We start from the raw sequence: 13,672 nt of genomic DNA on the forward strand, positions 1-13,672 counted from the left end.
ATAGCAATCCAAACCGGTTCTTAGATTTAATTTGAGCCAAATCAAATACTAAAAAATCATGTAAGAATTTACCCTAAAAGTTCTTGAGTGAGACAATATGGATTGACCAAAATTGTTGGGTTACACAATTTGCAAGCAAGATCGAATTTTGTAATCCAATCTAATATTATCCTAGTCTGATTGGGCATGCTAACAAATTTTAAAAATAATTTGTTATAAAGTATTACAGTGCAAACAAATGCAACTATTTCTAGTTGCTTTGAAAAATCTCCCTTTTTTTTTTTTTTTTTGTTGGTGTTACTGATTGGAAAAACCGTTAAGATGGGGAAACTCCCGCGAATTCCCAACTTTTGAAGAATACCAAACCCCCGCCGCAGTTTCTCTCCCTCCGAAGCGTCTTTGCAATGGCTGATGGCAATACCCAGAGCTAGAAACAATCCCTTTCCTTCCCATTCAAATTTCCAAACACCCTCTTCTTTCATCTTCCTCTTCTCAATCCTCCCAATGGCTTCTCAAGCAAAGTATCCTCCCCCTCCCTCTTATTCCTCCACCACCATATATTTACCAAACCCCACACATCTTACCATTACAAGCCGAAGAACAAGCTGTAGCAACCTTGATTGCAAACTAATTATCTTCAACCTTCTTTTTCAGCACCACTCATTGAACGCTTTTTATCACCAAAATGGAATCAGAAAATGCCGAGAAGCTGAACCTTTTCAAGTACTCTAAACGGGTCATCTTGAAAGATATTGTCGGCAGGGATGATGGAGGAGCGGGGCTGCTTGGACGGAGAGTAGTCATTGGTGGATGGGTTAAGTCCTCTAGGGAGATTAAGAAAGACCCTCCTAGTATGGTAGATACTGATGCCGTTGGACCCAAAGATGCGAGTTGTGTGGAACTTATGCAGTCTAGGATACCTTTTCTCAGGTCCATTCTTAAGGTTTTAGGTGGCGGAGATCATCGGATTCGTGACAAGTTGGATTCTGTAACTCCTAAACCACCGCAACCTTCAATTTCCGTTCTGCAAATTAGTGATGGATCTTGTGTACGAACTCTTCAGGTAAATAAATTATAAATTCCTCTGTTTTTAGATAGTGTTCAACACTAGCTCCTTCGAACTCGATTTTACATGATTTCCGTAGAATGAGACCCTCCCTTTTGCGCTTTTTTTTTTTTTGGTAAATATATCTTTTTTTTTTTGGTGTATGTGCTCTCTTTTAGGTTGCGGTGGACTCAGCTTTAGCTTCTCCAAGCCAAATCATGCCTACTGGAACTAGCATACTAGCAAAAGGTATATTGCAGCAGCCATATTTGCCGGGGAAGCATGTCGTTGAGCTCAAAGTCGAGCAACTTCTACATGTGGGGATTGTTGATCCGGACAGCAGGTATCCTTTGTCCAGGAAACGTTTGCCCCTGGAAATGTTAAGAGATCGTTCCCACATTCGGCCTCGGACAACTACGGTAAATACTTGCCTTTCGTTGTGCTCATTGCCTTCGAGCTTTACCATAAATTATTGGGTTTAGATGGAATTTGGGACTTTATCCCTCGATCAATCAAAGGGCATGGCAACCACAAGGAAAATTTTTAAGTCCAATCCACATAGACTAAGAGATCTGGTTGTTTATAGTTGGAAACAAAGTTATGGAAAAATTAAACATGGAATCAGCCAAATAATCAGAATATTAGTAAAGTTTCAGCGGCGACAAATAGCAGCATTTCCTGGCCATACATCATTCAAGAGAAATAGTTGTTCATCTTATAAATGGGTTGACACATTCTTTACAATCACTAAATGAGGACCAGATTTTCCACTAAGGAGTTAGGACCGCTTTTGCCTTGATATTGTGACGCTCCAATTTTTAAATTTTGAGTAATTTGTTGGAAATATTGCAGGTTGCATCTATAACACGAATCAATAATGCTCTCACTCAAGCAACTCATACCTTCTTCCAGAATCATGGGTTTCTTTACGTGCAAGTGCCCATAATTACATCCTTGGACACTGGAGGATTTAGCAAGAAATTTCAAGTGACAACTCTTTTTAACAAAGAAACAGTACAGGGCCAAAATATTGTGGATAATACTGCCGGTGTCAGCCTTGATAATATCAAGGCTTCTATCAAGGAAAAAAACAGACTAGTTGAAGAACTGAAGAGGAGTGAAAGCAATAAGGAAGCTCTAGTTGCTGCAGTCCAGGATCTGAGAAAAACAAATGAACTTGTGGCACAGTTGGAAGCAAGAGAGAAGGCAAAATCTGAAACATCACTAAGAACAGAGAAGCTCAATTTCTCTGAAGATTTTTTCTCTCGCCCGGCATATCTCACAGTTTCAGGTCGCCTTCATTTAGAAAGCTATGCGTGTGCCCTTGGAAATGTTTACACATTTGGACCTAGATTTCAAGCTGAAGAGTCGGAATATTCCAAGAGGTTATTAGCTGAAATGTGGATGGTTGAGCTCGAAATGGCTTTCTCGGAACTGGAAGTATAACTTTTCTTTTCTTCCCCAAGATGTTATCTTGCTCTCTCTCTCTCTCTCTCTCTCTCTCTCTCTCTCTCTTTTTCCCACTGATGTGTTCTGGGTCAATTTTTGCCCACTTCCAATATGCTTTACAGCTGCCTAGTTTATTTCTTATTGCCATTGTTATTAACAATAGCAACTTTTGCATTCCCATGGCATCATCAAGGATGCCATGGACTGTGCAGGTGACTTGTTGAAATACATGTGCAAATGGATTTCGGATCATTGTCCTGATGACCAAAAATTTTTATCAAAGAGAATTGACCAAACTCTTGTAGATCGCCTCCAATCAATTGTTTCAGGCTCATTTGAAAAGATAACATACGCCGAAGCAGTCGAAATTTTGAAACAGGTACAATCTATCAGTTTGTCTATTCTAAAATTGTTATTCTCGGCATTTAGCATACTTATCCTACAATCCGACTCAACTTTCTGAATCAGGTGCCGGGTAAGAAATTTGAAGCCAAACCAGAATATGGTTTTACTTTAACTGAAGAACATGAAAGGTACACAGTTTCTGGCAGTTGTTACTCATATTTTTCCATGGAACTGCATATTGGTAAACTTCATGTCCCTTTTATTATTTTTGCAGTTATCTTGCAGACGAGTTCTATAAAAGGCCTGTTATTATCTACAACCAACCAAAAGAAATTAAGCCTTTCTATGTGCGCCTAAATGATGATGGGAAAACAGTTGCTGCATTTGATGTTATTTTACCAAAGGTAAGATTAGGACACAACTTTAAATGACTAGAAATTTGTGCAGCGAGGTGTCAACCATCCTTCGTCTCGAGTTGAACTTAATTTAATCTAGTAGAGATTTATTTCATTTCTTAGCTGAGAATAATTATACTCAGGTTGGAGCGGTGATACGAGGAAGCCAAAATGAGGAACGCTTCGATTGGTTAAGCCCAAGGTGAAGAACCCTGTCCTTTGTCAATTAGATTTCACCTCTAATTAGTAAACATAGTAATACTTATGGGGTTCATAATGTTGACCACTCCAGTTTATAGTCAGCCTGAAACTTATTTACCTGTTATCTTTCTGAATGTATCTTTTTTTTTCCCCCGGTGGGGTTATGCTTGGGTTTGACAATGTCATACGTTACTGGGCGGGATGTATTGTGCAGGATGAAAGAACTGGGCTTGACGAACCGAGAATACGAGTGGTACTTGGATCTTCGCAGACAGGGAACAGTCAAACATTCTGGCTTCAGTGTGGCGCTCGACTCATTAGTTCTTTATGCTACTGGCCTCAATGATATCAAAGACGTTGTTCCTTTCCCCAGAATCTATGGCAACGGCAATCACTAAGTTTGTAGCAGACGACCAGCGAAAGGCATGAAGAACTCTTTGTACATATATGTGTTGTCTGGCAATAAAGCTGTCCATTTATTTGCAGACATGTAAATTACATGTAGTGAATCATATGTAAGAGATACAGAGAGAGATGATTAATAAAATACAGAATACAGTTTCTTTATTTGACTCCTCTTTAACATGACATTATAGTTCCAGGTATGGTGAACCCTGGAGGGATTTTATTTCTTGTTATCCTGACAAGGGCTCTTACGAATCAAGAGGATAGTAAAACGGATAAATTTCATAACGAACATAGCAGCTGCCATATAGGACTCGACATCCAACAGTTTTCTCATTGTTGCAGAATTTGGAGAAGTTGCCAATGGCTATATTCAGACAATCGGAGCAAGAACGTCGGGACAAATCCCTGGTGCACTGGGTCAAGGCATAAATAGTAGCATTAGATGCGACACTAAAACTCTTTCCCCTGCCAAGCCCTTCATTTGCAGGCACAACAGCCTCAGAGCTGACCTTGCTTATAAGAGCATCTAGTTGTTTCTTGAAAGCAGAGGGATGTTGTGGATGATCATTATTGTACAAGTTGGCAAAGCTAGATGGATCAACTTTTCCAAAGAATTGGTCGTCGTCAAACCTTAGGATGCAGTTATCATTCTGCCAAAGCCAGGCATCAGTCTGGTTTTGACAATTTGTGCGAATGTTTTTGGCTGCATCTTGAATGCAGTTTGTGCAATCTGTGCTGTTCACGTCTCCTCTGCATTGTCCCAAGCCGTAGACTTTGTCTGTACCTTTGCCATAAGTGGCAATGCTGAAACGATTCTGAGAAGTGCTTGAGGCTAGTTCAGCCACCAAGCTATCGATGTTTGCGGACATTTGGGCTGTGGGTATTGTTGAATTGTCACTGCAGTTCTCAACACTAACGTCTGCAAGGACTGCAAAAATGCAGCTGCTGAGGAATAGCAAGAAAATAAAGCGAAACAAAGCCATATTTCTGATTTCAGTTGTTGCAATTTTCACTTGCATTTGCTTTCTCAATGCTGCTATATTTTTTATAGGAGAAAATATTTGCGCGTCTCTATTGCCAGCTAATTGTCTATTCCTAGAAAAAAACGGCAAGAACAGCCGGAGCATGATACCGGCTGCAGATTTTCTTGACTTGCTGCTGGTCAAAGTAAACCATTCAATCTTCTGGAAATCCTATCCAGAAAATAATAATACTAACAATAAATGAACAACTATTGCAAAATTCAACGAAAGAGAGAGGCCCACAGAATATGGATTAGTGGCAAAATTTTGTTGTTTTCTTTTATATATATATATATATATTTTAAATCCAACATTTGTAAAGCAGCACTAGCCAGTATTTCTCAAAGGGCCACACGAGTTCTTGTGATGAATAATAAATTCTACTAGTAGATAGACATGGCGACGGTTCCTGAACCGACGGTTCCAGAACCGTCGGTTCTGGTTCTGGTTCTTCAAAGAAGTAGAACCAGAACCGTAGAACCAGAACCGCACCATATAAGATGGTTTTGGTTCTGGTTCCAGAACCGCATAGTTCTGATTTCGCTTTCTTATGGTTCTGATTCCGGTTCCGTATGGTACCCTACAATTTTATTTAATTTTTTATTCTTACCAATTTTAATACGAATATAACAATATATTTAAAATTTCAAATAGAATGTACAAAAATAAATACAAAATAAAGATCATATTTTAATTTTATTATTATTCTACAAAGTAAGAAGTAATAAATAGACAATACAAATTTTATGAAAAGTACATTACATTGTCAAATTAAAAAATACATTACACTATCAAATGGTTGTCATGTGTTGACTTTCTTGAGTTGGACAATCATCAATGTTGAAGATTTCATTTGAAGAAATATTGCAAAAAATATTTGTTTGCTTGCTTGATTTTGAAGATGAGCTACTACCATCAAAACTTGCCATTTTTTGATAGCAAATAAGCAAAAAAAAAAAATTTGTAAGTAATAATTTAATACTTACAAATTATAATGATAGATATTAGACGAATAAAAATAATTAAATAATTAGTAAAATATATAGAAAGTCCATAAAATTTAAACTTTCTTAAAACCTATTAAACACAACTAATTTTTTTGAATTATCTCACTACTTATATTAATTATTTTTAACGGTTCTGGAACCGGCGGTTCTGGTTCTGGTTCTATTTTTTAGAGAACCAGAACCGAAACCTTTATCCAAGGTTCTGCCACGGTTCTAGTTCCATGGTTCTAGTTCCGGTTCTGATCCGGTTCCAAACGGTCTGGTTCCGGTCCGATTCCCGATTCCAAATGGAACGATGGCTATGCCTACTAGTAGAGTAGGGAAAAACATTGCATTAAAAGTAATCATGAAATTTAGAGTGCAATAGTTACTAGCCCAAAAATTGCTGTTGTCCATGTAAAATCCAACTGTATACCTTATCCTCAGATGAATTTTGACTTAATCCAAGTCATAAATACTGAATAAGGAAAGAGTTATTTCTTGTTGGATGTAACTGGGAATATGGGATTTGGACGGGTTGCAGCTGGGGATGAAGCATTTGAGACCGAAAGACAATAAACTGGTCAATAACACCGCTTGATTATTGGAACGCTTGTGGGATTACAAGACTAAGTTACCGCGTATGCATTTGTTCAAATACTAATAATATACTGCACTAGCGTAAGTATTCTGGTAATTGCCTACTAAATATAATTAAACATTAATATCATCGTTGATCTTCTTTCTTCCAAATCCAGAGAAGACCCAGTCGGAGGAGCTCTCCATTATTCTCCTCGCGTGTAGGTGTATTTTCGGGAGGAAGAAGCGCACGAAACCCAATCAATTTAGGTGGGATTGAATCCGGAATTAGAAAGCAACTCTTATAAATTAGTATAACCGTGTGACTTAGCAGGTGCTCAATACCACTCTGCCGGACAGGTTTCAAATGTAAATTTTTTTTTGGAAAAATAGAATTAATTTAAGGGAAAGTGCCATAATGTAAGAGGTGCAATAAATATGAATGTATGTTTTTAGATGTTTTAACAAGTGCAGTTTCAAATTATAATTAGCGGGAACGGGAAAAACTAGATGATTTTCTATTGGGAAGGATCCTTCTTTCTTGTGTCAAATTTTTGTAATCCGAAAGGCTTTAAGTCGAACATCCTTCAAATGTCTCAGTACAGATTACTCAAAAATTGATCTTTTTCTTTACTTCAGACGACTTTTAATCTCTTTTTGTTTTCTTAAAACATCCTTTTCTGTTAAGGTTCTTTTAGATCTCTTTGTTTTCTTAGGTTTTGTTGTATCCTACCTAAATCCAGATCAATACGTCATTAAGCATTTTGCCATAAACATATCGATTTAATCCCGTTAGAATATAAGTTTATCAGCTTTTGCTTTTGATGAAATTAAAAGGAATTAGATGGCATTTGATTTTATTCGAGTATCCGTATTTATACCATGTAATTACATCTATGCTTTTCTCTCCAACCCTTTTTAATTTTCCTTTTTTTGGGTTCTAGGGAACAGTAGCACGGAGTAATTCTTTTTTAAGCCTTAGAGCGTCTAACACAAAATGTTTAGTCGGAGTGCAGGACTCAGGGCATAACAACAGTACATATTGGCAAACCAGCACTGACAATTTGCTTCTCGGGATTCATCAGTTATCCTGCCAATGACATGGTAGATTATTGAGTGTGTACATATGTATATAAATGGAATGCGAGAACGATGCCATACGAGGATTTGTCGACAATGACACGGAACAGAAACTGAGTATTACTGAGCATAAAATTCAGTGAAGAACTGAATCTGTATAATAAGCATATGTTATGCGTTTAAGGCTTAATAACTGTGGACGAGTGGTAGTACTTCATGGGCATATTGACTAAGGTCTCTTTTGGGTCGAGAGGGAAGAAAAACGGATATAACTCATAACGGACGATGCAGCTGCTGTAGAGAACTCGGCATCCTTTCTTGTTATTGCAGAAGGTGGGGAATTCCCCGATTGCTATGGCCAAGCACTGTTCGCAAGAAAGCTGCGAGAGGTCCCTTGTGCATTGAACCAATTCATATAGAGTCAAAAAAGGTGACAACTCTTTCTTTCCTCTCCCTAGCCCGTTGTTTCCAGGGGCAACAGCCTCTGAACTGATCTTATCCGACAATTTTCCGAGTTCTTTGTTGAAAGAGTCAGGATCGGTTACATTCTCAACATTGTAGAAGAATATCCCGATTGATGTATCAACGCGCCCGAAGAATTTCTCGGTTTCATATCTTAGAAAACAGTAATCATACCAAATTCGAGCATCAGCTTGAGTCGGGCAAAGTTTGCGAATTTGTTTCGATGCATCTTTGATGCAGCTCGAGCAATCTTCGTTGCTCACATCTCCTCTGCATTGTCCCAGGCCAAAGACTTGGTCTTTGGCTTTGCCGTAGGAGCTGGTGGTGAAACCATTCAGGACAGTTCCTGATACCAATTCAGCCAACAAGCTATCGATGTTTGCTGACAACTGGGTGCTGTTTATTGGAGAATTGTCATTGCAAAACTGACTCCAAAGCTCTGCGGATTCAGCTGTGCAGATGCAAAGTGCTGTTAATAAGAGAAGAAGCTTATGAAAGGAAGCCATGGTGAGTTGATGATATGTAACTGAATGTCAAGCTGGGTGTCCACTCTCCAGCAGGTCTCCCCCTTAATTTATATCGGGTAAATCAAATATCTTGGTGGCCAGCTCTTGGATTGAATTGGTGGAGGATGATGAAGCTGGCAGACATTTTTGACTTGGAGAGCAAATTAGAGCCACCATTCGTGTCCCGGTAAAAGTTGACGAGTTATATTCTTCTAGAAATGTTACCCAGAGAGAGAGAGAGAGCGCGCGCGCGCGGGCGCGCCTCTTCTGCCTGAAGGGTGGCTTTCTGCAGTAATTGGTGCAAATCTTCAAAGTTTTTGGAAACAAAAACCTTTCCAAACAGTAGTATTTTATTCGTTATTGGCAAATCAAGAAACGAATAAAATTTGGCAACTTGAAACCCCAAAATTTTACGTTTTAAGGGTGGTTAAATACGATCTCAAGTTTTTGATCTTCAACAATCATATATTTAGTCGCCGAACATTATTGCGAAAATTAGCAAGCTACCCATCTTCAGAACCCTACCTTGCCAAGACATTTTAGACACTGAGACTGAATCCAATTATTAGCGTTTGCTGTCACTGGTCGCTGACCAGTTGTATTAAGATATGTTTGGATCCAGAAACATCTGGAGCTGGATATACTTTTCTCCAGAGGGCAAATTGAGAAAAGTTCCCTCGTAAGAGCTAGGCACGTAATTAAGCAAGAGAATTTCTTACAACATTAAAAGAAGAGTCTTGCTTCAGCTTGGGGCAAATCCATTGAAATATGCGCATGATGTGGCAGACCAAAATGTCCCCACCAAACACCTTGAATCTGATCGGTGGAAGATTATATCTCACACACACACGCACACTGCAACAGGAGTCGAATTCAACAATTGAAATCGTCTAAGGAAGCCAAGTGGGTGGGGACAGGGGTTGGAGTCCGCATTAGTGGCTATTCAATTTCAATGTTGAAAGATAAGCTCCTCAAAGTTGCACAAGGACCAATGGATATGGAGGAGCTGATAGTTATAACTTTTAAGCATACAATTATTGGTAGTTTGCATTGGCAAGTTTGCCCTGAATTCTAGAGAAGCAAAGATGAAAATCGGCATTTTGTGGCCATCAGCTCTTCAAGGTTTATTTTTGTTTTGTGGGCTCTTCCATCTTTTCTACTGCTGAAACTGACTTGTACTGAGGGAATATTCATCCATTCTTTCTTTGTATGCAACTGAGGATAATTTGGACAAATGCTTAGCTTCAGTTTACTGTTTTCATCTTCACTGCCCATTTGTATCAGATTCTATCAATTTCCGGTGATCAATCATTGGTCAGGATCATAAAATATTGAGTTGAACGTAATATCTTCTTGTCAGGATAAAGATTAGAAGCTGGCTGCCTGCTCCCACTCCATCTCCACTCTCCACCCGGACCAGTAGGTGTTGGATCTTGCAGTATTGTCTCACAGTATAAAATTGCAAACGAACATTCTAATCTGTCGCCTGCATCCTATCCTCAGGATAACCCCATCATGTAGCTATTTCTCGCGTCTTAAAACATGCATGTTTTAGGAGAGCAAGAACCCCAGACCCCATCTTTATTCATTTATTCACCGTCTGTATGAGAGGCAACAGCAATCTAATTCCGTTCAGCAAACTCTCGTGACTGACTTTATTAACATCGTACAAAGTCAGATCCAGGAAACATAAAAAGAAAAATTTTATTAAGGGTAGGGTGTTATTAGCCTTTTTATATCTTTTAAGATGAATTCGTAGGCGATAATCGAGAAGAATTTTAGATTTACATATTGAGATTTTAGATTGCAACCAAAGAGGAATTAAAAACTTTTTCCTTTTTTCACAAAAAAGAAATGTCTTTATCCGTCAATTACGCAGTTTATCCCTGCTAACTTCACTCCGCTGCAAAAAAAAAAGGCTCACTGTAAAGTTAAAGAACTTGAAAACTCCCAACCTTTATTTCCTCCCATTCCCATTCTCCCAGCTTGTCAACCCTCGCTTCTTCTCTCTCTCACAAGCCGGACGTCTCCTCCTTTTGCTCTCCTCAAACAAGAAGAAAAAAAACCCTCCACCGCCCCCGAGTTCCCGACCAACGAAAGCAAGAAGATGGCCGAAGAAGAATTTGAGGAGTATCTCTTCAAGATTGTAGTGATTGGGGACTCAGCAGTGGGCAAATCCAACTTGCTCTCCCGCTTTGCAAGAGATGAATTTGACCATAATTCCAAGGCCACCATTGGGGTGGAGTTTCAGACCCAGGTGGTTGAAGTTGATGGCAAGGAAATTAAGGCCCAAGTTTGGGACACTGCTGGCCAAGAACGTTTCAGGGCTGTCACTTCTGCTTACTATAGAGGCGCTGTTGGGGCCCTCATTGTCTATGATATCAGCAGGAAAACAACTTTCGAGAGTATCAAACGATGGCTGGATGAGCTCAATAGTAAGCGTTTTGATTTTATGTTTTGATTTTTTTATGGGATTTGTGAGATTGTAGCTATTTTTTTCCCGGTGATTCTGGAAATGGCTAAAGGTTCAATCTTTGTTGAGTCTTCGTTTACATCTGAGCATTGTAGTGTTTTTGTTAACTCATATTCTGCATTTAGGAGTTGGGAAGTGGCTAAAGGTTTGATCTTTTTGTGGGGGTCTGGATCCAATCTGAGGCTACTAGTCTTAATATTCTTCTTTTCAACCTTTTATGCTATTTTTATCTTTTATCGGTTGCTTTTCATTTTTGGATAGTTGGTTAATCAATTCAAGATATAGTATTAGTTTTCTGAGATAAAATTGTAGAATTAAATCTGTTATCGTCTTCTGAATTAGAGATTTATGTTCAACTTTTTTGCTGCTAATTCTGATATTGGAGTAGATTTAGCAAAACTGCCAAGTGATTCTAGTCAACCCAAAATGCTATGCTACTTATATTAATTTTGGATGATGAGCAAAGCTGTGAACAGTGCCAGGTCCCCTGAATTTGATGCTTCTTGCAAGTAGAAGAAGTTTATCATGTTTCTGTGCCGTTGAAAACAGATGGTAAACATATCTGCTTGCCTCGTCTTTTGTTTTGTGTTTAAGAATAAATCACTAATGCAAGAACCAAGGACCTTCTCTCCAAGAAGATAACTAGTCCTATAACTTGACCTCCCATAAATAAATACATTTCAGAGGTACATTTGGAGATGGTATTTTCTTAGCAAAGTGTTGCAATAAGCATGACAAGCATGCTGCAGCAGGATTTTGATGATAAACAATTGAGTTGATATATTAAGGCATGCTGATCGTGTCTCAGGTTAACCATGAGAAAGCTTTTTGTGTACTATCTTCAATCACCTCATGGACCCTGAAAGAGGAAAACCAAATGATGAAGAATGAAACCCCTGAAAAAGTTGCACAAATTGCATTTAGAGCATCAAAGTTAAAATTCAGCATTTTTTTTAGTCTGTGAGACTCAGATGGCTATTTTTCTTTCTTTTCATTTTTATTTTGTATTTTTTAGGTATATGGTTATTTTTCTGCTTCATTTAAAGTTCTTGTTTTGCTTGTAGATTGTTTGGATGCCTTTACTTTTTTGTCAACAATCAGCTGCTATTATCCCCTTTAATTGTAAGACAAAATTACTTTCCCATCTAATATTGATCATGCATCCCTCCACAGGTTGAGAGTCATTAATCCATTCTTGATGCCAAAAAAAATGTCTGTTGATAATATACATGTGGTTGAGCAGCTCTTCTGCTTCTTTTTTAATTCTGACGTGTAGGCTTCTGAATGAAGATTCAGTATGAATATATTCTCCCCCCCCCCCCCCCCCCCCCAACCCAACCCCTAAACACACAACCAAAAAAAAAGAGAGATGAAGAAGAAGAAGAAGAGAGATTCATATGAAGACTGGTCTCTAATGGTTAATGAGTTTTGACTTCTGATGGGACGATCTTGCAGCTCATTGTGATACCACTGTAGCGAGAATGCTGGTTGGGAACAAGTGTGACTTGGAGGACATTAGAGATGTCAGCGTGGAGGAGGGAAAGAGCCTTGCAGAAGAGGACGGATTATTCTTCATTGAGACATCTGCACTAAACTCGACTAATGTAAACGCTGCTTTCGAGATAGTCATCCGAGAGATATACAACAATGTTAGCAGGAAAACTCTCAACTCAGATTCCTACAAAGCTGAATTATCCGTCAATCGTGTCAGCCTGGCAAATGGGATTGACTTATCCAAGCAAAACAAAAGTTTTTCCTCTTGCTGCTCCAGATGAGTTTCCATATCTATTGGAGGTTTCATTTCCTTTTCTTACTTTTTATGTCCATGCGAGTCCACTGCAGACGTGCTTTTGAAGCCTCTGTTTAGAGTGTTTTTGTTGGGCGTCCTCATGAGAAACCTCTGGGGATTTAGTGTGACAAAAGATTCTACTTCTGGAATGGTGTTGTGATATTGGCTTCAGTGTCATGGAGTTGAGTAGTCCTGGATGCACGATGGGCAAAATTTGTAGGATACAAATGAACGACATTAGCATGTTGCAATTTATTTATTTTTTGCGGCATGTAAATCTATGTGTCATATACGCGCTGAGAAATCTGCTGTACTCTACATCTAAATTCCTCTGTAACAGTACGGAGAAAAAGGGGTGATTTTGATTATTTTTGAAAAGCTTTTGACGGCGTTATTTCTCTCTGAACTGTGAACATCTCTTGAGCTTGGAAACAATTCGTATCGTTTTTGTTTTGAAGCGTTGCGAGCGACTCCAACTCAAAGAGGTCACCTTTTTTGTTTCATGGATAGTATCCTCTCTTAGGTTGGGGTTGTTTGTGTGAAAGCATTAAAATCTCAATCTCAAAGAGGAATGTTTCTTGGCGCATTAGCAATTTTGGGGGGTCTGCATTAAATTTTATTTGCGTTGATGAACACTCGTATGGTAATGGAAAAATGCTACTGGTGCTGTAAATAAATGCATTTCTGCTGAATCAGACTTTGTCATAAAATCATCTGCAATGTACTTGTGGCCATCCCCGTAGCTGTTTCACATGATCTTGTATCTCGTGAAGCCCTCTCTTTCGCCTAGATTTGATCACTCATCAAGTCAGTAACTAACTACTCTCTTTCGTCTTCTCCGACCGAGCTCCCCTCCTAGCAAGTGACGGCAATAGTCGAAATATGAAGGCAACAAACTGAATTTCGAACAAGGGCTGAAACTTGATAATTTC

The 13,672-nt window shown here is 38.8% G+C and overlaps 4 protein-coding genes across 4 annotated transcripts; 2 read left to right on the forward strand and 2 right to left on the reverse strand.

Moving 5' to 3' along the window:
• The first annotated feature begins 565 nt into the window (after nt 1-565).
• LOC113713205 (asparagine--tRNA ligase, cytoplasmic 2) lies at nt 566-4,002 on the forward strand. The gene is made up of 8 exons (XM_027236870.2): nt 566-1,063; nt 1,225-1,464; nt 1,898-2,485; nt 2,688-2,873; nt 2,963-3,027; nt 3,114-3,243; nt 3,378-3,436; nt 3,650-4,002. The coding sequence occupies exons 1-8, from the start codon at nt 686-688 to the stop codon at nt 3,831-3,833; spliced, it is 1,830 nt and encodes a 609-aa protein (XP_027092671.1). The 5' UTR covers nt 566-685; the 3' UTR covers nt 3,834-4,002.
• LOC113713214 (cysteine-rich repeat secretory protein 55-like) lies at nt 3,974-4,879 on the reverse strand. Its single transcript, XM_027236881.2, has one exon. It carries the CDS (start codon nt 4,860-4,862, stop codon nt 4,089-4,091), a length of 774 nt encoding a protein of 257 aa, XP_027092682.2. The 5' UTR covers nt 4,863-4,879; the 3' UTR covers nt 3,974-4,088.
• Nucleotides 4,880-7,470: 2,591 nt separating this feature from the next.
• LOC113713223 (cysteine-rich repeat secretory protein 55) lies at nt 7,471-8,584 on the reverse strand. Its single transcript, XM_027236894.2, has one exon. It carries the CDS (start codon nt 8,476-8,478, stop codon nt 7,690-7,692), a length of 789 nt encoding a protein of 262 aa, XP_027092695.1. The 5' UTR covers nt 8,479-8,584; the 3' UTR covers nt 7,471-7,689.
• A 1,822-nt stretch (nt 8,585-10,406) lies between these two features.
• Nucleotides 10,407-13,118, forward strand: LOC113713227 (ras-related protein RABA5b). The gene is made up of 2 exons (XM_027236905.2): nt 10,407-10,913; nt 12,407-13,118. Exons 1-2 carry the CDS (start codon nt 10,586-10,588, stop codon nt 12,724-12,726), a joined length of 648 nt encoding a protein of 215 aa, XP_027092706.1. The 5' UTR covers nt 10,407-10,585; the 3' UTR covers nt 12,727-13,118.
• The last annotated feature ends 554 nt before the right edge of the window (nt 13,119-13,672 follow it).

This window comes from Coffea arabica, chromosome 1e, assembly GCF_036785885.1.
Source record: "Coffea arabica cultivar ET-39 chromosome 1e, Coffea Arabica ET-39 HiFi, whole genome shotgun sequence".
Classification (NCBI taxonomy): domain Eukaryota; kingdom Viridiplantae; phylum Streptophyta; class Magnoliopsida; order Gentianales; family Rubiaceae; genus Coffea; species Coffea arabica.

What these genes read in the sequence shown, in the direction of transcription:
- LOC113713205 (XM_027236870.2), top strand. Translation starts at nt 686, where the DNA reads ATGGAATCAGAAAATGCCGAGAAGCTGAACCTTTTCAAGTACTCTAAA. An exon ending in TTCGGCCTCGGACAACTACG is followed by an intron (nt 1,465 to 1,897) that starts GTAAATACTTGC and finishes GAAATATTGCAG; the next exon opens with GTTGCATCTATAACACGAAT. An exon ending in TTAACTGAAGAACATGAAAG is followed by an intron (nt 3,028 to 3,113) that starts GTACACAGTTTC and finishes TTATTTTTGCAG; the next exon opens with TTATCTTGCAGACGAGTTCT.
- LOC113713214 (XM_027236881.2), bottom strand. Translation starts at nt 4,862, where the DNA reads ATGCAAGTGAAAATTGCAACAACTGAAATCAGAAATATGGCTTTGTTT.
- LOC113713223 (XM_027236894.2), bottom strand. Translation starts at nt 8,478, where the DNA reads ATGGCTTCCTTTCATAAGCTTCTTCTCTTATTAACAGCACTTTGCATC.
- LOC113713227 (XM_027236905.2), top strand. Translation starts at nt 10,586, where the DNA reads ATGGCCGAAGAAGAATTTGAGGAGTATCTCTTCAAGATTGTAGTGATT. An exon ending in ATGGCTGGATGAGCTCAATA is followed by an intron (nt 10,914 to 12,406) that starts GTAAGCGTTTTG and finishes ACGATCTTGCAG; the next exon opens with CTCATTGTGATACCACTGTA.